The 22,381-nt window shown below is 42.0% G+C and overlaps 1 protein-coding gene across 6 annotated transcripts in view; it reads right to left on the reverse strand.

The window, feature by feature from the left end:
• Positions 1 to 22,381, reverse strand: part of CSNK1G3 (casein kinase 1 gamma 3) — a gene marked incomplete at both ends in the record, with an annotated part of 73,568 nt that overhangs the window by 27,505 nt on the left and 23,682 nt on the right. For all 6 annotated transcript variants that reach the window (XM_080698213.1, XM_080698211.1, XM_080698210.1 and 3 more), the window contains 2 exons: positions 14,382 to 14,616; positions 16,699 to 16,847. In XM_080698213.1, coding sequence (XP_080554339.1) covers positions 14,382 to 14,616; positions 16,699 to 16,847 — 384 coding nt within the window. The remainder of the gene's footprint in view (positions 1 to 14,381; positions 14,617 to 16,698; positions 16,848 to 22,381) is intronic.

Genomic DNA, 22,381 nt, shown 5'->3' on the forward strand with positions numbered 1-22,381 from the left:
TTATGAAGCACTTGTATTTGACAAAAACCAACATTAATTACACCTCCACTAGCACCAAAAAATGCTGCCAGAATTATCATTTCACTGTTACCATTTACTCTCATAACACTGTACACCTGTCTTCTATAATACTTGCTCCTGTTTAAAGACACATGCTCATGTCAACATTCATCCTTCAAAGAGCAGATGCCTCTCTTGCTCATTATCCTCAAAGCCAAGTAAAGAGTCCAGCACAGAGCAGGTCCTGGGCTCTCTGGCTCTCAGAATCATAAGGATGCAAAGTTGGCTGGGCATGTGGCACACATCAGCACTCAGGAGGCCAAGACAGGAAGAGCATAAGTTCTCAGCAACCCAGCAACGAAGTAAGTTCGCCACAATTTATTGAGACCCCATTTCAAAATAAAAGATAAAAAAAAAATGGGCTGAGGATGTAGCTCCAAGGCAGAATTCCCCTGAGTTCAATCCCTAGTACCACACATACAAAAAAAGAATGAAAAGGCACATAAAGGAAAAATACTTTTGAACCCTCCACTGAGAATTCAAAACTTCAAAAACTCAGAACAGGCCTTACTGCTGGTAACTGATTCCTTGGTTAAGAAATGAATATCAGACTCTGGGCCCCAGGCAGAACTGCGCGTAGCACGCCAGACCCCTGGGGAAACCAGGCCCAGTAAGACGCTGGGTTCTGGGTGGGGGTCGCGGGCGGGGCACGCCTAATGGGGCCCGGGTCGCGGGACTCTGGGCCCCTGCCGAACTGCGCGTAGCACGCCAGACCCCTGGAGAAACCGGACCCAGTAAGACGCTGGGTTCTGGGCGGGGGTCGCAGGCTGGGCACGCTAGATGGGGCCCGGGTCGCGGGACTCTGGGCCCCTGCCGAACTGCGCGTAGCACGCCAGACCCCTGGAGAAACCGGACCCAGTAAGACGCTGGGTTCTGGGCGGGGGTCGCGGGCTGGGCACGCCAGATGGGGCCCGGGTCGCGGGACCCTGGGCCCCGGGCCGAACTGCGCGTAGCACGCCAGACCCCTGGAGAAACCAGGCCCAGTAAGACGCTGGGTTCTGGGCGGGGGTCGCGGGCTGGGCACGCCAGATGGGGCCCGGGTCGCGGGACTCTGGGTCCCGGCCGAACTGCGAGTAGCACGCCAGACCCCTGGAGAAACCGGGCCCAGAACAGAAAAAGATAAAGAAAAATATCGGAGAGGTGGTAAGAAAGCCGTTATGGATGCCAGGACACTGGAGATGCAGACAAAACTTATCTAAATGCACTGGAACTTATGGAAAAATTCGCCGTGAAAGAGGACTGCTATTTCTCTATATTGTTAAGAATCTCAGACATCACATATAAGGAGAGAGTTTAGCGGAGACCAAGGAGAAATGCGGTGTTGAAAGAGTTCTTCACGATGGTGGAGGAGACTTGTATTCAGGAGAAGCAGAAACCGGATCTTACCAACTTTATTTTTTTGGAGAAATTACACTAAATGTCGAATGCTACCATCACGCATGCTTAGGAACACTGGACAACTTTCAGAGTGGAAAAAGAGCCTGGGAAGGATTTGAAACGGTGGAGGCAGTGACAATGCCAGTGGCCAATATTCGGGGGAGGCAGAGATCTGATACATTACAACTGGAACCTTTGAAATAATAACCACAGAGACAGTGATCGGAAACTGCTGAGGGGTTAGGCGGGCGCTGGGGCCAGTGGCCGACATCTGAGCTTGCTGTGAGGCAAGGCCACTACTGAGGCCTCCGTGGCCGGGATTGGAACCTGCAGAGGGGTTAGACCGATGCTGGGGCCAGCGAGGCCGGCATTGGAGCCTGCCATGATGCAAGGCTTGTGCTAGGGCCTCCGAGGTCGGGTCCGGAACTTGCTGAGGGGTTAGGCCGGTGCTGGGGTCAGCGAGGCCGGCATCGGAGCCTGCAGTGAGGCAAGGCCAGTGTTGGGGCCCCCGAGGACGGGACCGGAGCCTGCTGAGGGGTTAGGCCGGTGCTGGGGCCAGCGAGGCTGGCATCAGAGCCTGCCATGAGGCAAGGCCGGTACTTGGGCCTCCGAGGCCAGGATAAGAGCCTGCCGAGGGGTTAGGCCGGTGCTGGGGCCTCCGAGGCCAGGATAAGAGCCTGCTGAGGGATTAGGCCGGTGCTGGGGCCAGCGAGGTCGGCATTGGAGCCTGCCTTGAGGCATGACCAGTGCTGGGGCCTCCGAGGCCGGGATCGGAGCCTGCCGAGGGGTTAGGCCGCTGCTGGGGCCAGTGAGGCCGGCATCGGAGCCTGCCTTAAGGCAAGGCCGGTACTGGGGCCTCCGAGGCCAGGACAAGAGCTTGCCGAGGGGTTAGGCCGGTGCTGGGGCCAGCGAGGCCGGCATCGGAGCCTGCCGTGAGGCATGACCAGTGCTGGGGCCGCTGAGGCCGGGATCGGAGCCTGCCGAGGGGTTAGGCCGCTGCTGGGGCCAGCGAGGCCGGCATCGGAGCCTGCCGTGAGGCAAGGCCGGTACTGGGGCCTCTGAGGCCGGGGTCGGAGCCTGCCAAGGGGTTAGGCCACTGCTGGGGCCAGCGAGGCCGGCATCGGAGCCTGCCGTGAGGCAAGGCCGGTACTGGGGCCTCCGAGGCCAGGATAAGAGCCTGCCGAGGGGTTAGGACGGTGCTGGGGCCAGCGAGGCCGGCATCGGAGCCTGCCGTGAGGCATGACCAGTGCTGGGGCCGCTGAGGCCGGGATCGGAGCCTGCCGAGGGGTTAGGCCGCTGCTGGGGCCAGTGAGGCCGGCATCGGAGGCTGCCGTGAGGCAAGGCCGGTACTGGGGCCTCTGAGGCCGGGATCGGAGCCTGCCAAGGGGTTAGGCCGCTGCTGGGGCCAGTGAGGCCGGCATCGGAGCCTGCCGTGAGGCAAGGCCGGTACTGGGGCCTCCGAGGCCAGGATAAGAGCCTGCTGAGGGGTTAGGCCGGTGCTGGGGCCAGCGAGGCCGGCATCGGATCCTGCCTTGAGGCAAGGCCGGTACTGGGGCCTCCGAGGCCAGGATAAGAGCCTGCCGAGGGATTAGGCCGGTGCTGGGGCCAGCGAGGCCGGCATCGGAGCCTGCCGTGAGGCAAGGCTGGTACTGGGGCCTCCGAGGCCAGGATAAGAGCTTGCCGAGGGGTTAGGCCGCTGCTGGGGCCAACGAGGCCGGCAGCGGAGCCTGCCATGAGGCATGACCAGTGCTGGGGCCTCCGAGGCCGGGATCGGAGCATGCCGCGGGGTTAGGCCGGTGCTGGGGCCAGCGAGGCCGGCATCGGAGCCTGCCGTGAGGCAAGGCCGGTACTGGGGCCTCCGAGGCCAGGATAAGAGTCTGCCAAGGGGTTAGGCCGGTGCTGGGGCCAGCGAGGCCGGCATCGGAGCCTGCCTTGAGGCATGACCAGTGCTGGGGCCTCCGAGGCCGGGATCGGAGCCTGCCGAGGGGTTAGGCCGCTGCTGGGGCCAGCGAGGCCGGCATCGGAGCCTGCCGTGAGGCAAGGCCGGTACTGGGGCCTCTGAGGCCGGGATCGGAGCCTGCCGAGGGGTTAGGCCGCTGCTGGGGCCAGTGAGGCCGGCATCGGAGCCTGCCGTGAGGCAAGGCTGGTACTGGGACCTCTAGGCCAGGATAAGAGCCTGCCGAGGGGTGAGGCCGGTGCTGGGGCCAGCGAGGCCGGCATCGGAGCCTGCTGTGAGGCAAGGCCGGTACTGGGGCCTCCGAGGCCAGGATAAGAGCTTGCCGAGGGGTTAGGCCGGTGCTGGGGCCGGCGAGGCCGGCATCGGAGCCTGCCTTGAGGCATGACCAGTGCTGGGGCCTCTGAGGCCGGGATCGGAGCCTGCCGAGGGGTTAGGCCGCTGCTGCGTCCAGCGAGGCCAGCATCGGAGCCTGCCGTGAGGCAAGGCCGGTACTGGGGCCTCCGAGGCCAGGATAAGAGCCTGCTGAGGGGTCAGGCCAGTGCTGGGGCCAGTGAGGCCGGCATCGGAGCCTGCCTTGAGGCAAGGCCGGTACTGGGGCCTCGAGGCCAGGATAAGAGCCTGCCGAGGGATTAGGCCGGTGCTGGGGCCAGCGAGGCCGGCATCGGAGCCTGCCATGAGGCAAGGCCGGTACTGGGGCCTCCGAGGCCAGGATAAGAGCTTGCCGAGGGGTTAGGCCGGTGCTGGGGCCAACAAGGCCGGCAGCGGAGCCTGCCGTGAGGCATGACCAGTGCTGGGGCCTCCGAGGCCAGGATCGGAGCATGCCGAGGGGTTAGGCCGGTGCTGGGGCCAGCGAGGCCGGCATCGGAGCCTGCCGTGAGGCAAGGCCGGTACTGGGGCCTCCGAGGCCAGGACAAGAGCCTGCCGAGGGGTTAGGCCGGTGCTGGGGCCAGCGAGGCCGGCATCGGAGCCTGCCTTGAGGCATGACCAGTGCTGGGGCCTCTGAGGCCGGGATTGGAGCCTGCCGAGGGGTTAGGCCGCTGCTGGGGCCAGCGAGGCCGGCATCGGAGCCTGCCTTGAGGCAAGGCCGGTACTGGGGCCACTGAGGCCGGGATCGGAGCCTGCCGAGGGGTTAGGCCACTGCTGGGGCCAGCGAGGCCGGCATCGGAGCCTGCCGTGAGGCAAGGCCGGTACTGGGGCCTCCGAGGCCAGGACAAGAGCCTGCCGAGGGGTTAGGCCGGTGCTGGGGCCAGCGAGGCCGGCATCGGAGCCTGCCTTGAGGCATGACCAGTGCTGGGGCCTCTGAGGCCGGGATTGGAGCCTGCCGAGGGGTTAGGCCGCTGCTGGGGCCAGCGAGGCCGGCATCGGAGCCTGCATTGAGGCAAGGCCGGTACTGGGGCCTCTGAGGCCGGGATCGGAGCCTGCCGAGGGGTTAGGCCACTGCTGGGGCCAGTGAGGCCGGCATCGGAGCCTGCCGTGAGGCAAGGCCGGTACTGGGGCCTCCGAGGCCAGGATAAGAGCCTGCTGAGGGGTTAGGCTGGTGCTGGGGCCAGCGAGGCCGGCATCGGAGCCTGCCTTGAGGCAAGGCCGGTACTGGGGCCTCGAGGCCAGGATAAGAGCCTGCCGAGGGGTTAGGCCGGTGCTGGGGCCAGTGAGGCCGGCATCGGAGCCTGCCGTGAGGCATTACCAGTGTTGGGGCCTCCGAGGCCGGGACTGGAATCCTGCCAAGGGGTTAGACTGGTGCAGGGGCCAATGGCCAGCATCGGAGCCTGGCGTGAGGCAAGTTCACTCCTGCGGCCTCCAAGGTCGGGACAAAAGCCAGCTTAGGGGTTTGACCGGTTCAGGGGCCAGCGAGACCAGAACTGGGTCCTCCCATGAGGCAAGGCCGCTGCGTGAGCCAGCGAGGTCTGGATCAGTCCACTGAGTAGCCAGGGCACTACTGGGACCATCAAGAGTGGGATTGGTACTTGCAACGCAGCATGCACAGAGAAATATCGCAGAAAATATAAATCAGACGCTTCCCTTAATCAGCAGTAACTAGGAGGAAACGGGCAACAGGAAGAGGTTGAGCTATAGAAAGGGCCCTATAGTGAAGCAACTAATGTGACCAATCAGAGGGTATGTAATACTGGAGGACGGAGCCTCTTTAAAATGCAGGAGGTACATAAACAAATGTATCAAAGTAAATCACCAAAGAAGTGTGGGATGGAGGGAGGGGGAGGGAATGGGACGGGGGCTGCAGGAGGGCTAATTGGATGATGTGTGCTTGTATATCCTCTCAAGTCTTGTACTCCAATGTGATTGATATATGACTACAATGCACCAATTTAAAAAATAAATTAATTAAAAAAAATAAATATTTACTAGGAAAAAAAAAAAAAAAAGAAATGAATATCAGATTCTATAACCACTGTAACAGAAGCCCTTTACACTGATTCATAATTTGCACATAATAAAATACACCTGTGGTAAAAGTAAAATTTGGCAAACTCCAACCACACACCTGTATAACTGTAACCACAATCAAGAGGTATTTCTAACTCTAAATATCTATTTTCACCTACAACCTCTAGCTTCAGGTTACCACTTACCTGGCTTTGTCACTATGAATCAGATTTTATTTTGTGGCGTTTAACATAAATGGAATTATACAGGGTAGTGTTACGTCTGAATTCCTGCACTCAGTATGCTTTCATGATTCATCCAGGCTGTTCCATGCTTCAGTAGTTCATTACTTTTTGTTGCTGACCAGTATAGCACAATATATTTATATGTTCACCTTTTAATAGACACTTGGATAGCATCTAGTTTGGTGAACATAAAGCTGTTATGGAAATTCTTATATGTGCTTTTATGTGGCTATACATTTTTATTTCTCTTGGTAAATATTTAGAAGTGGTATGTATCATGGCATCACATGTTTAAGTGTAGGTTTAACTTTCTAAGAAACTTCTAAACTGTTTTCTAAAGGGCTTGTGCCATTTCTTGTCTACAAGCAATATATGAGAGTTTCAGTTGCTTTAAAGCTTGTCCAACATTTAAAATGGATGCCTTTTTAAACTTCACCAGGTAGTAAATAATATGTCACAAGCAGGCTTTCTCTTGGAAACACAGTAACTACAACATCCCCTCAGTTCTTTAACTGTTCTTATATACATGAAAAATATATCAAAGGTAATGTGCCCCTTATTAAACCTGTTCATATTTTTAAAAGCCTGTTTGAAAAAGGATGTTTTCTCCAATGTTAAGAATCATTGAGCCAGGCGTGGTGGCGCACGCTTGTAATCCCCGCGCTTGGGAGGCGGAGACAGGAGGATCGTGCAGGTTCGAAGCCAGCCGCGCGCTGACTTAGGAGACCCTGTTTCCAAAATGAAAATGTAAAAGGGCTTCCAGGAACCCCAGTACCACAAAAAAAAAAAAAAAAAAAGAATCATTATAGGGTCTCTTGCTATGATCAACTAAAGACACTTAGGAAGTGCTAATTTGCTTTACAATAATTAAAATTCATTTAAATAGACTCTTTAAATCTTTAAAGTTATATAAAAAATCATTTTTTTCTTTAAGAAAAAAAATATATAAGCTGTGTTCTATAGCACACACCTGTAATACCAGTACCTGGGTGGCTGAGGCAGGAAGATCACAGGTTTGAGGTCAGCCTCAGCAACTTAGTAAGACCCTGCTTCAAAATAAGATAAATAAATAAAGTAAAAAGGACTGGGGATGTGACTCAGAGGTAGAATGCCCCTGGTAAGGAAGAAAGGATAGATGGGTAGATGGAAGGGAGGGAGGGAGGGAGGGAGGGAGGGAGGGAGGGAGGGAAGCAGGCAGGCCAACACACAGTAAAAGGCTAATAAGTGTCTATGCTTCATACAACTAATCTTTAAAAATGATCACTTCACTGAAAATATATAATAATCCCAAACAAAAGTAAAGATACAAAAGGTTAGGTATCTAGTATGCACCTAATAAGTGAGATGTAGGATTTCATTCCGTGTGTGTGTGTATGTGTGTGTGTGTTTCCAGAAAGTAAAACGCAGTAATTAACCAAAAGTTGACTGTAAACTTTCTTTACTACTTTGCTACTTAAAAATTCTACTGAGTCCTAAAAAATTATTTTTCTCTGTTTAAATAGCATTTAATTTCTCATTTGCCTATAACTGTTTCCACTTCAATTGAAATTTCAATTCAACAAGGGAAAATTATTCTTTTATTTAACTTAAATTTATCTGTCAAAAGAAAAAAAACACCAATGCCTCACTAGTGAGTAGGAGACTTCTACTACACATTTGTATTTGCAAACATAAACTTGTTACTCTATTTCCTACCAAGATGAAAATCCAGGCCAAAAGATGTTAGTCAAACTAAGTGCAGACTGACAAGAGAGCTCAAACAACAAAAATTCTCTTTGAAGTAAATCTGAATCACTCCCTACAAAGAAAAATAAAAAGTAATATAAGCATGTAAAAGTTTTACTTAATATTTCCTTCTAGGGACATTCTACCTCTGAGCTACCTTCCCAACCCTATTTTATTTTCATTTTGAAACATAGTCTTGCTAGGTTGATGACAGTCTCGCTACTTGCTGAAGGCCACGCTTGAACCTGAGATCCTTTTGCCTCAGCCTCCCAAGTACTGTGATTTCAGGTGTGTGCCACCACACTTGGCAGAACACACATTTCTAATAACATAAAGTAACTTCCAACATATTCCTCAAATCCTAGTCTCTTTACTCTTGAATGATCAATAATTAAAAAATAAAAACTTGAAATTTTAAGAATGCTCACTAAAAATAATATGCAGTAGTTAATCTCAAACTGACTTCAACAAGAAGATACAAAAGGAAAAAGTTATAGAACACAGTTCAAAGCAATTAGAAAAAAGTCTTTAAAATTCTTCAAAAGTAGATACCTAACTGGGGGGTAGGGGTGGCACACACCTATAATTCCAGTACTTAATTCCAGACCTAAGTCATCACCAAGACCCAGGCAAAGCAGGGAAGATAGAAGTTAGATACCTACCAAGTCAAGTCACATTGCATGTAATCTGGCAAACAAATATTTTTTCTCTATTAACATTTTCCATCTATTCCACCTACATAAAAATCGGGAAGGAGGGCTTTTATAAAGAGAAAAAGAAAGCCTGACATGGTGGCACACACTTTTTTTTTTTTTTTGGTACTGGGGATGGAACCCTTCTACCTCCAGGCTACACTCCCAGACCACCTATTTTACATTTTATTTGGAAACAGGATCTTGAGTTCGCGGACAGCTTCAGCTACTTCGTGAGGCCCTCTACAACTTAGTGAAATCCTGTTTCAAAATAAGAATAAAAAAATAGGGCACGGGGTGTAGATCGGTGGTAGAATGCCCCTGGGTTCCATTTCCAGTATCACAGATTTAAAAAAGGGCTTTATGCCAAAGAAATATTATAAGGAAGTTTGACTTCATGTCTTACAATAAAATAGTAGTGCATCTTTGCTACTTGTTATAAATTAGTCTGTTAGCAATTCTAATGAAATGAAAATTTCTCACAGATACTGCACACAGATGTGCCTGATTTTAATAGAAGGCACAATCCTGAAAGTTATATGCATATCCAATGTGTATCTTAAAATCTATCTGAAAGTTAGGTGTTGATCCAACTGTGTAACTTAAATCTATCAGAAAAATTTGCTATTGAAAGTACTCACCAAAAGTATTATCTGAATAAATTTTTTTATACTTTTAAATGTTATTAACTTTTGTATAGAAGGAAAATTTACATTTTTGAGACATTTTAGATGTCTGAAAAGATAAAATGCCATGAGCCTAATATCAGGCAGTCTGTCAGGAAAAATCCTAATTGCTACTGAGGTCTGAATGAGAGGCAGAGCAGAGACAGGCAGTACATAGGACTTAGAGAGGCTAAGATTAGAAATTGAAGTTTGATTAGATGACTCGTAAGGCCCTGTTCAAATCTGATTTTATTTTTTATTTCATATATATTTTTATTTCTATTATTTTAATATATTTATATATTTTATTTATATATTTTATTTTATTTATATTTATATATTTTATTTCATATGTATATATTTCTTAATATATATGTATATTGGTGGTACTGGGGGTGCAACCCAGGGACTTTCTACCTCCAGGTTATTCTCCCAGACCTATTTTATACTTTATTTGGAAACAGGGTCTCACTAAGTTGCTGAGAGCCTCACTAAGTAGCTGAGGCTGGCTTCAAACCCATGCGATCCTCGTGTCTTAGCCTCCCAAACACAGGGAACACAAGCGTGTGCTACCATGCCCGGCCAAATCTGATTTTAAATTGTAAGGCACTTTTGAGCAGTGATGGATATATACTGATTAGTTTACCTTCTGGTTTCTCTCTTGTTAGTGAGATGTCAAGAATAGAATCTAAAAGCAGAAAATTAAATTTGTACTTCCCCTGACATAAACACTGACTACGGCTTAAGAATAAACTATTGCAAACACAGTGTAGAAATTATTTTGTTTTAGAAACTCACGAAAGTATTTCCCTATCTCACACCAAACCAAAACAAAAAATGAATTCTAGATGAATCACATATAAAAGTAAAACAAAATCTATACAACTTCTAGAAGAAAACATAAAATTAAATCTTTAATATATGGGGCTAAAGATTTCATGGGGCTTAGCATCCAAAGAACAACAGTCATAAAGGAAAATATTGATAAGCTATCCTTCATAATTAACACTTTTGCTCATCAAAAGATACCACTAAGAAAGCCAGGCATGGTGGCACACACTTGTAATCCCAGCATTCAGGAGGCTGAGACCAAAGGATTGCGGTTCGCGGACAGCCTCAGCAACTTAGTGAGGCCATCTGCGGTTCAGTGAGACCCTGTTTCAAAACAGAGAATAAAAAATAGGGCAGGGGGTGTAGCTCGGAGGTCGAATGCCCCTGGGTTCCATCCCTAGATAGACCCGCAAAAAAAAAAAAAAAAAGATACCACTAAGAAAATGAATAAACAAAGACTGAAATAAATATTCAGATATCTGGACATGTATCCAGATAGCAAAAACTAAAATATTCACAATGTCTATTATTTAACAGAAAACTTGTATCTGTAATATTAAAAAACCCACATAAGTCAACAATGAAAGGATGAACATATATATATATATATATATGGTTACAAAATCATAAAAGATATCCAAATGAGCTGGGTGTGATGGTGCATGCCTGTAATCCCAGTATTTTGGAGGCTGAGACAAGAGGTCTGCAGATTCATGGACAGCCTTAGCAATTTAAGGGAGACCCTAGACTACTTAGTGACACAGTTTCAAAATGAAATATAAAATAGGGCTGGGAGTGCAGCTCAGAGATAGAATGTCCCTGAGTTTAATCTCTAATAGTACAAAAAAAAAAAAGATATCCAAAAGGCCAATGAACACGTAAAAAGGAGCTCAAAAACATTAATCATAGGAAAACAAAGTAATATAAATTATACATTAGAATGGCTAATATGAAAAAGTGACAACACCAAATGCTGCCAAGAATGTGAGACTCATTTGTTGCTGGAGGAAGAGCTGATTGGTAAGTGATGAGGTTAATACCAACAAACCCAGTAACTGCAAGAAAACCTATGCCAATAGAAAGATTTGCAAGAATGCCACAGATATTTTATTCATAATAGCCCCTAAACTGCCAAATCTAAAAGTCTATCAACATAAGAGTAGATAAACAATTTGTGGCATTTTTATGCCATGAACTGCTACTCAGTTTTAAAAGGAACCAAGTACAGATATTTGAAAAACAAAGATGCCTGGCCATGGTGGTGGTGGTGGTGCAGGCTTGTAATCCCAGCACTTGGGAGGCTGAGACACGAGGACTGCACAGGTTCAAAGCCAGCCTCAGCTACTTAGTGAGGCTCTCAGCAACTTAGTGAGATCCTGTTCCCAAATAAAGTATAAAAATAGGTCTGGAAGTATAGCCCAAAGGTAGAAAAGCCCCTGGGCTTTCCACCCTCAGTACCACAAAACAAAACAAAAAGAAGAAAAAAAAAAAAAAACTCTAGGGCAGGGGGTGTAGCTCAGAGATCAAAAGCTCCTGGGTTCCATCCCCAGACCCGCAAAAAACAAACCAATCTCACATATATCAAAATGAGCATAGAGCCAGATGACATAACAGAATCAGAAAAATTAATCTATGGTGAGAGAAATCAAGGTCTGAGAGGAAGAAGAAGAAAATCTTCAGAGTGATGCTAAATCTTGACAGGACTGTGGGTTACATGGTATATATTCATCAATACTCACACATCACACACCTGAATGTTGTTTATTTTACTCAATGTAAATTTCACCTTAATAAAAAAAAGAACTCTTCAATAAAATAAGAGTTACAAATATAATTCTGGTAAGCTCGCTGTATAATTGTGGTGTCACTGCCAATTCTGCAGCCACTTTCTGAGCATACTTGGCCAATAAAATGAGTAAACAAGTAGTGATAGACAAACTCCTCAGGATAAGCAAAAGAAGATACAAATATAGAAAATGAAAAAAAGTTACAAATATGAATGAAGTAATACTACTTTTGGTGATAGATTAAAAACAGGAGTATTAGTATAACTCTGACACTTAATAGGTATTAAAATAATTACACACAGCCAGGCGTGGTGGTGCACGCTTGTAATCCCCGCGCTTGGGAGGCGGAGACAGGAGGATCGCACAGGTTCGAAGCCAGCCGCGCTGGCATAAGTGACCCTGTTTCCAAAAAAAAAAAAAAAAAAAAAAAAAAAAATAGGTCTGGGAGTGTAGCCCGGATATAGAAGGGCTTCCAGGAACCCCAGTACCACCAAAATAATAATAATAATAATAAAATAATAATAATAATAACAACAACAACAACAACACACACACACACACACACACATACATACATACATACATACATACATACACATGGAGACCCTTCTCCTCTCTCTAGCTCAAAGGATCTTCTTAAAGAAATGGCTGATGATGAGGTTGGAACAGAAAAACTATAACATGAACTTGAAAAACTTTGTTGCAACCAGAAAGTAAAGGAAGTGCTCAAAAGGTGCCAGCTTCAAGGAGCAACCAGTGGCCAAATCTGAGACTGTGAGCACCAAAATAATGATTTTCATGTATTCAATACATAACACATGAAATAAGAGTTCCTTAGCCAGGCACACTAGCACACACCTATAATCCCAATATTTGGGAGGCTGAAATAAGAAGATCGGAGGGTTCGAGGACAACTTCATCAAATAGTAAGACTCTCAGCAACCTAGAAAGACACTGTTGCAAGAAACCAAAAAAAGGCTAGGGGCTAGAGGTGTAGCTCAAAGGTAGAATGCTCCAAGGTTCAATCCCTAGACTAACAACGAAGTTACAAGTACAAACAGAGATGAGTCAATAAGTAGGGGGACAGGGAAAGTTTGTATTTATGTTAGGATATAAACATTTAAATATGTAAGAAATTAAAGAAAATCATCAATGGATGCCAAATCTAGTTGGAAAAAGGTTGATAAAACTTTTTTTAAATGGAGAAAAACTGTGAGACTTTCCCCTAAAACAAAGAAAAGGTCAGGTCAAGGATGTCCATTACCACTTCTTTTCAATATAGTACTTGAGACACTAGCCAGAGCAATAGAGCAAGAAAAAAAAGTAAAAGAAGTAAAAATAGAAAAAGAACTAAAACTATCACTCTTTGCAGATGGCATGATGCTATACTTAGAAGACCCAACAAACTCAACCAAAAGCTTATAGAACTGATCAATATATTCAACAAAGTATCTGGATACAAAGCCAATCTTAAAATATCAGAAGCTTTAGCCAGGCATGGTGGTGCACACTTGTAATTCCAGCATTTGGGAGGCTGAGACCGGAGGATCGTGGTTCGTGGACAGTCTCAGCTACTTAGTAAGACCTTGTTTCAAATTAAAAAGAATAAAAAATAGGGCAGGGAGTATACCTCGGGGGTTGAATGCCCCAAGGTTCCATCCCCAGACCCTCAAAAAGACAAAAAGAAAAGAAAATCAGAAGCTTTCCTATATGCCAACCATAAATACACTGAAATCCAGAAAACAATTCCACTCAGGATATCCATCAATACTTAGAAACCTAACCAAGGAGGTATAAAACCTCTACAAAGAAAATTATAAAACATTGAAAAAAAAAATCAAAGACTTTAGAAAATGTAAAGATCTTCTATGTTCTTGGATAGGAAGAATAAATATCATCAAAATGGCTATCTTCCAAAAGTGATCTACAGATTCAATGCAATACCCATTAAATTACCAAGGTCATTCCTCACAGACATAGGAAAATCAGTCCTTAAATTAATTTGAAACAGCAAAAACCCCAGAATAGCCAACAAATAAATTAATGTGCAAGATACTAGACCAAGAACAAAAGGATAGAATAATATCTTGCAAGGCTGGTAGTATTCTACACTTTTTACAAATAAGACACTCCCTTAAAACATTTAACAACTTGCCCAAAGTCACACACCTAGGATTAAGTTAAGCCAGCATCAAAAGTCTACTCTGCCCACCTCTTCAATATGTGTCATCAGCATGTGCTTAATGTACACTCATCATTAGAAGGTGCAGCTTCCCTAGCTAGTCACATATGAGAGCTACAGTCCCAGCAAAAAAGTTCAAACATGCTGAATCCAATTAAAACTAAGCATCCTCTCATATTCCTTAATAGAAATATTCAAATGTATCCTCCTAACTGTATTAAAGTTGAAGATGTCAAATTACAAGGGAAAAAAAAGATGGTAAATGTAAGGATCCCCATCACTCATTTACTCTAGAGCAACTCAGTTTAAGAGTAATAGTAAACATAAATGAAAGTAAACTCTATGTATATGTGATGGGGGAAACTACAATACATGCCACTATAATGTTAAAATACTGAACCATAATAACAAATATAAACTCATACTGTCAGCATAGCTGCTAAATTAAATCTTTCATATTTAAAAAAGGTACACATACCTTTTCCTAAATGTGTGTTTATGCTCATATATCTAGCTGTTCCTGTAAGGCTCTTGTGTTCTCTGTATGGTATATGTTTCTTTGTCTCTGGATCAATATATTCTTTTGCCAAACCAAAATCTATAATATGAATAACTTGCTGGGTTTTGTTTCCTGGCCGTCCTATTAAGAAGTTCTCGGGTTTTACATCTCTGTATATCAAATTCTTTGAATGAACATATTCCATGCGCGAGATCTTGGGTTAAAAAAAAACAGAAAAGAAATATTTTAGGTTTTGACTTAGCAATAAAAAATAAGATGCAGGCAAGAATGTTACCTTCACAATGAAAACAATATAAATAAGAAAAAAAATCAGAAAGTATTTCAAACCTTTAAACATAACATCTCAGCCTATACTCCCTCAAATGTATATGTATGTGTGTGTATACGCACACACATATATATATCTCCAATTAAGACTTCAGATGTTTACCTTTACTATTATGGTCACTGATAAATCAAAGTGTCTGAATTTTATGATTCATTTCATATCAGTAAGTTTGACCCAATGCTTTAAAAGGATGACACATCATATAATCAAAAAATTTTACTGATAAAAAAAATCTTGAACTTAGAACTACAAAAGGACATGCTCATAAAGTTGCATTTTTCTTCAGTAATCAGGCAATTTCTATACTAAAAAAAAATTAGGAGTTTAAATTGTTAAATAAAAACAGCAACATCATTCAGGTTCTCATTTTTAGCTTTTCTTTTTTCCCTAGGTATTAAATTCTTAAAAATAAGATTTTGAAATTACAAAATTTTGAAATCCAACTCTAATGATAATACAGTACATTTATATGAACTGTTTTATAGACTCTCAAAAATGTTTAGTATACAAAGAGTCACAAAATAGAACATTACAAATAAATGTTTTTCAAAAAGCACTTCATCTAATGACAATCATGGTTAATAATGCCATGTAAACATACAGTCACACAAGGCCATTCTAGTTTGCTTATTAACAAACTTTGTTTTACATAATACCTAGTATATAATATATAATATTCCATGACTATGCTTTTAATTAACAATATCTTATGGGCATATTCCAGGTCATATTTAAAGATAAAAAATTACTTTAACACATTATTTTAATAGCTGCATACTACTTTATGGCCACTAATAATTTCTCTATAGCCAGGTATGGTGGTGCATGCTTGTAATCCTAGTACTGGGGGGGATGAAACAGGAGGATAATAGATTTGAGGCCTGCATCAGCAACGTAGCGAGGCCCTCCACAACTTAATGAGATCCTATTTCTAAATAAATAAACAAACAAACAAGTGAATGAATGAATGATGGCTGGGGCAGTGGCTCAGAAGAATGCCCTTGCATCAATCCCCAGGACCACCAAAAAAAAAAAAAAAAAACCCCTATGTAATTTATCCTGCTAATTCTGCACATTTGGGGTGTTTATTTATTTATATCCATCCTTGCATATAAAACTTTAAGTACATCTGAATACTTCCACAGGATTAATTTGTGGAAATGTAATTAATGAGTTAATGGAAAAAACCATTTTAAGACTTATACAACACAGTTCTATTGGCATATTTTTTAAAATTATCTTAAAATAATCCTCTAAATTGTTTTCCCATAGTTTGTATGAAATTTAAATAATTTGGTAAGGCCCTCATTCATTTCCTCTGTGTCTGTGTGTGTGTGTGTGTATGTGTGTGTGTGTGTGTGTGTGTGTGGTACTGGGGGTGGAACCCAGGGGCATTCGACCTCCCAGCTACACCTCCAGCCTTATTTTATTCTTTATTTTGAAACAGGGTCTCAATGAGTTGCAATGGGCCTCATAAAGGAGCTGAGGCTGTTCAAGAACCTCGATCCTCCTGTCTCAGCCTCCCAAATGCTGGGATTATAAGGGTGTACCACCACACCCGGCTTGTTTCTCTTTTTATTAGTCACTAAAATCTATAACCAAGATTAAGAATCTGTAATTTTTGAGGGCTCTATTTTAAAGTATTCATCTTCTACAAGAAAAAACCACTACAAACTTATTCAAAGTAAGCATTCTGTTCTAAAAGTAACAATAACAATTCTCATACAAATAAAATATGCTTGAATGAGTTATTTTAAGTTATAGTCACCCTAGAAAGACAATATTAAAAGTGGGAACGTTGGTATTAGGTAAGTCAAATGCTCTGTTAAGACTAAGGTCACAAAAATTTAATATATTTTAAATTAATTTAAATTATATTAAATTTAAATTTGTGATCAATGAACTACATAACTGTTGAAACAATTCCAAAAGACCTGCTTTACTTACCAGTTGTATAGCAATCATGAGAACTGTTTTAAGAGAAAATGTTCTGTCACACAAGTCAAACAAATCTTCCAAACTAGGTCCCAGCAGTTCGAGCACCATAGCATTATATTTACCACAAGGGCCAAAATAGTAAACTTGAGGTATACCATCTAGAGGAAAAGAGAGAGTCATTTAATTTTATCATCTTAAATACTAAGCCTTTCTTCCTAGAAAAATCAATGAACAATTTTTCTAATTTTATAGTCAATAACTACAGCAGTTTTTTTTTTCCAGATCTACACTATAAATTCCCCCTGACCAAATCTCTTCCCCCTCTACACCTTTCACTTTGATGTTCACATTGTCGCCTGGCTATACCTCTACCATAGCTGCATTACAGAATGACAGTATACTTCATTGTTTCTCCCCCACCTCATAATCTGAACATTTTAGCTTTATATTTTCACGGTGTAAAGAAATACTTAGAACATATGAAAGATTCTACTTTTATTAAACAAAGGAGTCACTGCTATCTTTAATAACCCTGTGACAAGAAAATATTGCTGAAATCATCCCCAAGAATTCCCATCATCTGGTGTATCCATCCTGTAAAATCCTCGTCCCTTGAATGCAGGTAAGAGTCCAGGGATTCACTCTTCTGGTTACGTTAAATCTACACACACACACACACACACACACACACACACACACACACGTGTATGTATCCCTATCTAGAAATAAGTAAGGACCTTATTGTAGTTTGGATTTGGAATATTCCTCAAAACTTTCAATGTGTGAGCTGGGCGTGGTGGCACACACTTGTAATCCCCGCGCTTGGGAGGCAGAGACCGGAGGATCATGCAGGTTCGAAGCAAGTGGTTTAAGAGACCCTGTTTCCACATAAAAAAAAAGTATAAAAATAGGTTTGGGAGTGTACCCCGTGGGAATGTAGCAGGAGGTAGAAGGGCTTCCAGGAACCGTAGTACCAAAAAAAAAAAAAAAAAAAAAAAAAACCTTTCATGTGTGAAAACAGGTCCCCAATGCAACAAGTATCAGAGGTGGGGCACAACAAAAGAGGAGAATGAATCACTGGGGTGTGGCCTTTGGGACTATATATGTCCCTGGATGTTTCCTGTCTCTGATTCTTGCTGCTCTGATAGCACCTTTTCTCTGCTACAGGCCCTGCCACTGGTGCTTCTGCCTTGGAACTGAAGACCATGGACTGAAACTTCTGAAACCACAAGCCCCAGTAAATCTTTCCTCTTCTGAGATGTGCTTGTTAGGTATTTAATCACAGCAACAGAAAAGCTGACTGAAATAGCCCTATCAATTGACTTAAGTCAATCAAAAGCAGAGTATCTCGGTGGGTCTGTCCTAATCATGTGAGTCCTTTAAAAAGAAGCTCTAGGAATCAGAAATACTGGAAGCAACAAAAAGTCTCTTCTGCTGTCCTTAAAAAAGCATTCCACTATGTGTGTACTTATATGTCATATGCCAGGGGAGAATCCTCTAAAAACTGAGAGTCTCAATCCTATAACCATGAGAAATTTAAATCTGGCAAAAAAAGCAGTGAGCTTGGAAGAGGGCACTGGACTCAAAAATAGGTCATGGTCCAGGCTGACACCTTGATTTTACCATAGTGAGATTCTCAACAGAGGATTCAAATGTAAAGATACTAATGCAAATTATGAAATAACAAAGCTACTTGTTTTAAGACATTGTTAGTAATAATTCATTATGCAGCCATACAAAACAACACACACTTCAACTATAAAGTCCAAATGCCCAAATTTATCTGTACTTTTCAGGCAGTTTCCTAATAGACTAGCATATAACTAGAATTTACCTTAATATGCATTTATCTATGTATTCATCATGAGAAAATAAAGTTCTTCTACACGAATGTTTCAGCTCTATTTCAAAAGGGAAAAAATATCTAAAATATAATTTTCAAACTTTTTTTTTTGTGTGTGGAACTGGAGTTCCTGGAAGCCCTTCTACCTCCGGGCTACACTCCCAGACCGATTTTTACATTTTTATTTGGAAACAGGGTCTCCTAAACCAACGCCCGCGGCTGACTTCAAACCTGCGCGATCCTCCTGTCTCTGCCTCCCAAGCGCAGGGATTACAAGCGTGCGCCACCACGCCCGGCTCAAACTTTTTTTAAATAAGGAAATTTAAAAAATCATTTCATTTCTGTGGTTAATCCTATCATTCCAAATATAAATTCTTACAGCAACTAGATATAAAACATCTACCTAGAAACCAGGACAACTATGTTCTTAGTCTAGCCCAGTATTGATCAGCTTAACTGTGTGGCTGGCTTGCCACTGAAATCTCAAGTGCGCCTCGGCAGTAGTAGTTTAGATAAAACCAGTATTCCTCAAATGTGAATATGAGTGAGGAGTAAAATGTTGAAAAGTGAGACAGTATAACCATAACAGGGACAAGGTATGAAAACAACACCGAGGGGCATACATAATCCCCTCTCCAAAAAAAGATCCTGATATGCTTCCACATACATATGTCAACACCCTCTGCAAATAGCATATTTACACATGCACACAAATCCCACATTTATCACACGTGCTTATCCTATTTCCCCATTGCACCTGCAATTATTATCTTAGTGTATGCCACTTCTCCAAGAGCCACCCTTATCTTATGTGCCATATCTACTCCTGACATGTGTAAAAGCAGAAAAAAGTTCCAGAAATTCTGAATGAAAGCCTAAGGTTTGTTCTAACTCCAAACGAACCTTAGTAACTCCTGTTTTTCCTGTTATACACATTAAGATCCTGAAACTCTTAATTAAGACTATAAATAGCTCTTGGCTACTAGCACTTATCATCAGCTCTCAGCTAGTAGGCTTTTAAAATTCTTTCCACATTTTTTTTCTCCATGCCACTGTAAGTTATTGATTTTTATGCTTTCAATTTAAAAACCTATAATAACTCACTTCCACTCTTAAATCCGTTGCTTCTGATCTGTAGGCTGTAAGGTACTAGATAATGAAAGCTTGCTAAAACTATATATAGAAATGTAAAAATAAAATGGGTTTGAAGTTCTTTAATGAAAGATCTGTCAATGGACTTCTCTACTTCCTACTGAGTCATCATCTACAATCCTAATAAAGTTGTTGAGAAGTGATCTCTGAAGAAGGTTGCAACAGATTTTTGGCTTATTAGATGATCAGGCAGTTTTTCAAATGTTCTTGAAAAATAGAAAGTCACCTAAGGAATCTCATTGTTTTAGTTAATTTAAGTACTTACTGAATATCTATGATATCCTTTCAGGACGGGTTTGGGTATTATGGATACCCAAAAAAGTCAACAAGACACTATGACTGATTACTTAATTCAGGACTGCAATGCTGGGCTAATCCACCAGTGTAATTCACTATAATAAGTGAATATAGAGCATTAAAAACCACAGATCTTAACAGATGCACAGAAAACATTAACCATAACTGTCAACAAAATTTGGAATACAAATTGCTTAAATATCACAAAAGGCTATCTATGCAAAACTATAAGATAACATTATACTTAATAGTTAATGGAAACAAGATAAAAATATTCACTTTTATCTCTTCAACAGTGATTTATATAAAAATTACAAGAGGCCTTTTTTGGGGGTATGGTCTTAAACTAGGCATCAATAGAACAAACTAAAATTCAAAATGGAGTCATCTACGTTAAAGTAAATGTCACCAAACAGAAAATAATCTACTTATAAAACGTAAATGAGACATAATATTCAAATTTCCCAAATAGGCTAGTTTAAATCAGCATAATATTGAAGTTTTCTCTACTTTAATCCTTACACAAGTGACCTAAGCAATCTGATGGTCTTCTATGTTTTGTGGTACTAGAGATTGAAGCCAGGGCCTCCCCTAAGCTAGGCAAGCACTCTGCCACTTAACAATATCCCTAATCCCCTTTTTAAATTTTTATTTTGAGTAGGATCATGCTAGGTTGCCCTCACTAGCCTCAAACTTCTGATCTCCCTGCCTCAACCTCAAGAGTAGCTGAGATTATAGTAACGTGCAACCACACCAGGCTCAATAATCTGATGTTAACCAGTTATATTCTTTTATTGTTCCGTTTCCAGAAATTTACAATGCAAGTAACTTTAAGATTACCAATCTGTTTTGTTTTGTTTTGTTTTTGCCTTTCTTTCTGCTTTCTTTTAGCCCTTCTCTATCTCTGATGGGCTTTCTCTGCTCAATCCATAAAAACACTTTATTCTTTATGGAAAAAAGTATTGCAGAACTCTGGAATAAAAAGTAAAGCAAATTAAGATCTTTAGATTGTTAATTATGTTCTCTGACAAGTATAATGAAAAATATATAAAAGCATTACTTGAAATTGCAAGACTGACAAATTATTCTTTTACCAATAATAAAATTAAGTTTTCAAGCAATAACTAGAATTTTACAAAATTTTTATCTGCCAACGTGGCCTTGACAGCTTCTTCAATACTTAAATACTTGTTCTGATGAAACTGTAGTGGTATTAAATATTATGATTTAATTTGGGTACTAAAAGATGTCAATATTTGAAATATATGATGAACTCAGTAAAGCAGTGCCTTTCAAAAAACCAATTACAATATTAAGCATGGGGAAATAATCCAAAGTACAATCAATGAACTTTTTTTTTTGGCAGTACTGGGGATAGAACCCAAGGGCATTCTACCTCTAAGCTACATCCCCAGTCCTATTTTTTATTTTGAAACAGGATTTTACTATTTGAGAGTTGTGGAGGCCTCACTAATTAGCAGAGGCTGGCTGCAAACCTCCAATCTCAGTATCCCAAGTACTGGAATTACAAGTGTGAGCCACCATGCCTGGCTCAATAGATTTTAATGTAAAAAATTAGAAAAAGTTTTTTGATAAGCCTTCTAACTCTACATTGCAACAGACTGTTAATCAACTACCACTTTTCCAGTTTTGGTATAGTATCAAAATAATATACATAATTTAAAGGTTAACTTACTAAGTCAATATTAACAAATTATGGGTTAAAATATTGGTGAGAATATGAAATAGCTTTTCAAGAAAAATTACCTATTCTTTTCAAAGAAAAAGTATGCATATAATGATTTTAAGTTGTATCACAGTTTTATCAAGTTGAAAAAAAGAACTACCTAAATATCCATTGACCCTGGCCTAATTTAACAGTTTTATGTCATACCCATTCCATGGTAAACAATATAGGCTTAACTACCTTTTTGAGATAATTGTGAAGGAGAAACATTTACTATTTATATCTTGCAATAAATTCAATAATTTAATTAAATATTAAATATATATATGAATAAAGGAAATAGATGGAAAAAGCAGAAAACTAATAAAGACTACTAGAAGCAAAGATGATTTCCTTCATTTTCAAATTTTGGGTGTTTTCTAATTTCTTATGAAGAACATACTCTAGTTTTGAAATAAAAATAATTGCACATTTTAAAAATTCTAGAATGACAGATAAAAACGGAAATGGGAAAAATATGCTGGGATTACAAGTGCACACAATCATGCTCAGCTAGACAAATTTTTAACAATGAGCAAACAAATTATATTATCAAGGCTTAGGAAAAGTTGCAACTAACAAAGAGGATTTGGGACAGGGAAGGGAGATATCCTAAGCAAAAATGAAATAAAACCACAATAGCAACATAATTTAAGTAGGCAAGACCACAAAAT

The sequence above is a fragment of the Muscardinus avellanarius genome, assembly GCF_963383645.1.
Source record: "Muscardinus avellanarius genome assembly, chromosome: 7".
NCBI lineage: Eukaryota > Metazoa > Chordata > Mammalia > Rodentia > Gliridae > Muscardinus > Muscardinus avellanarius.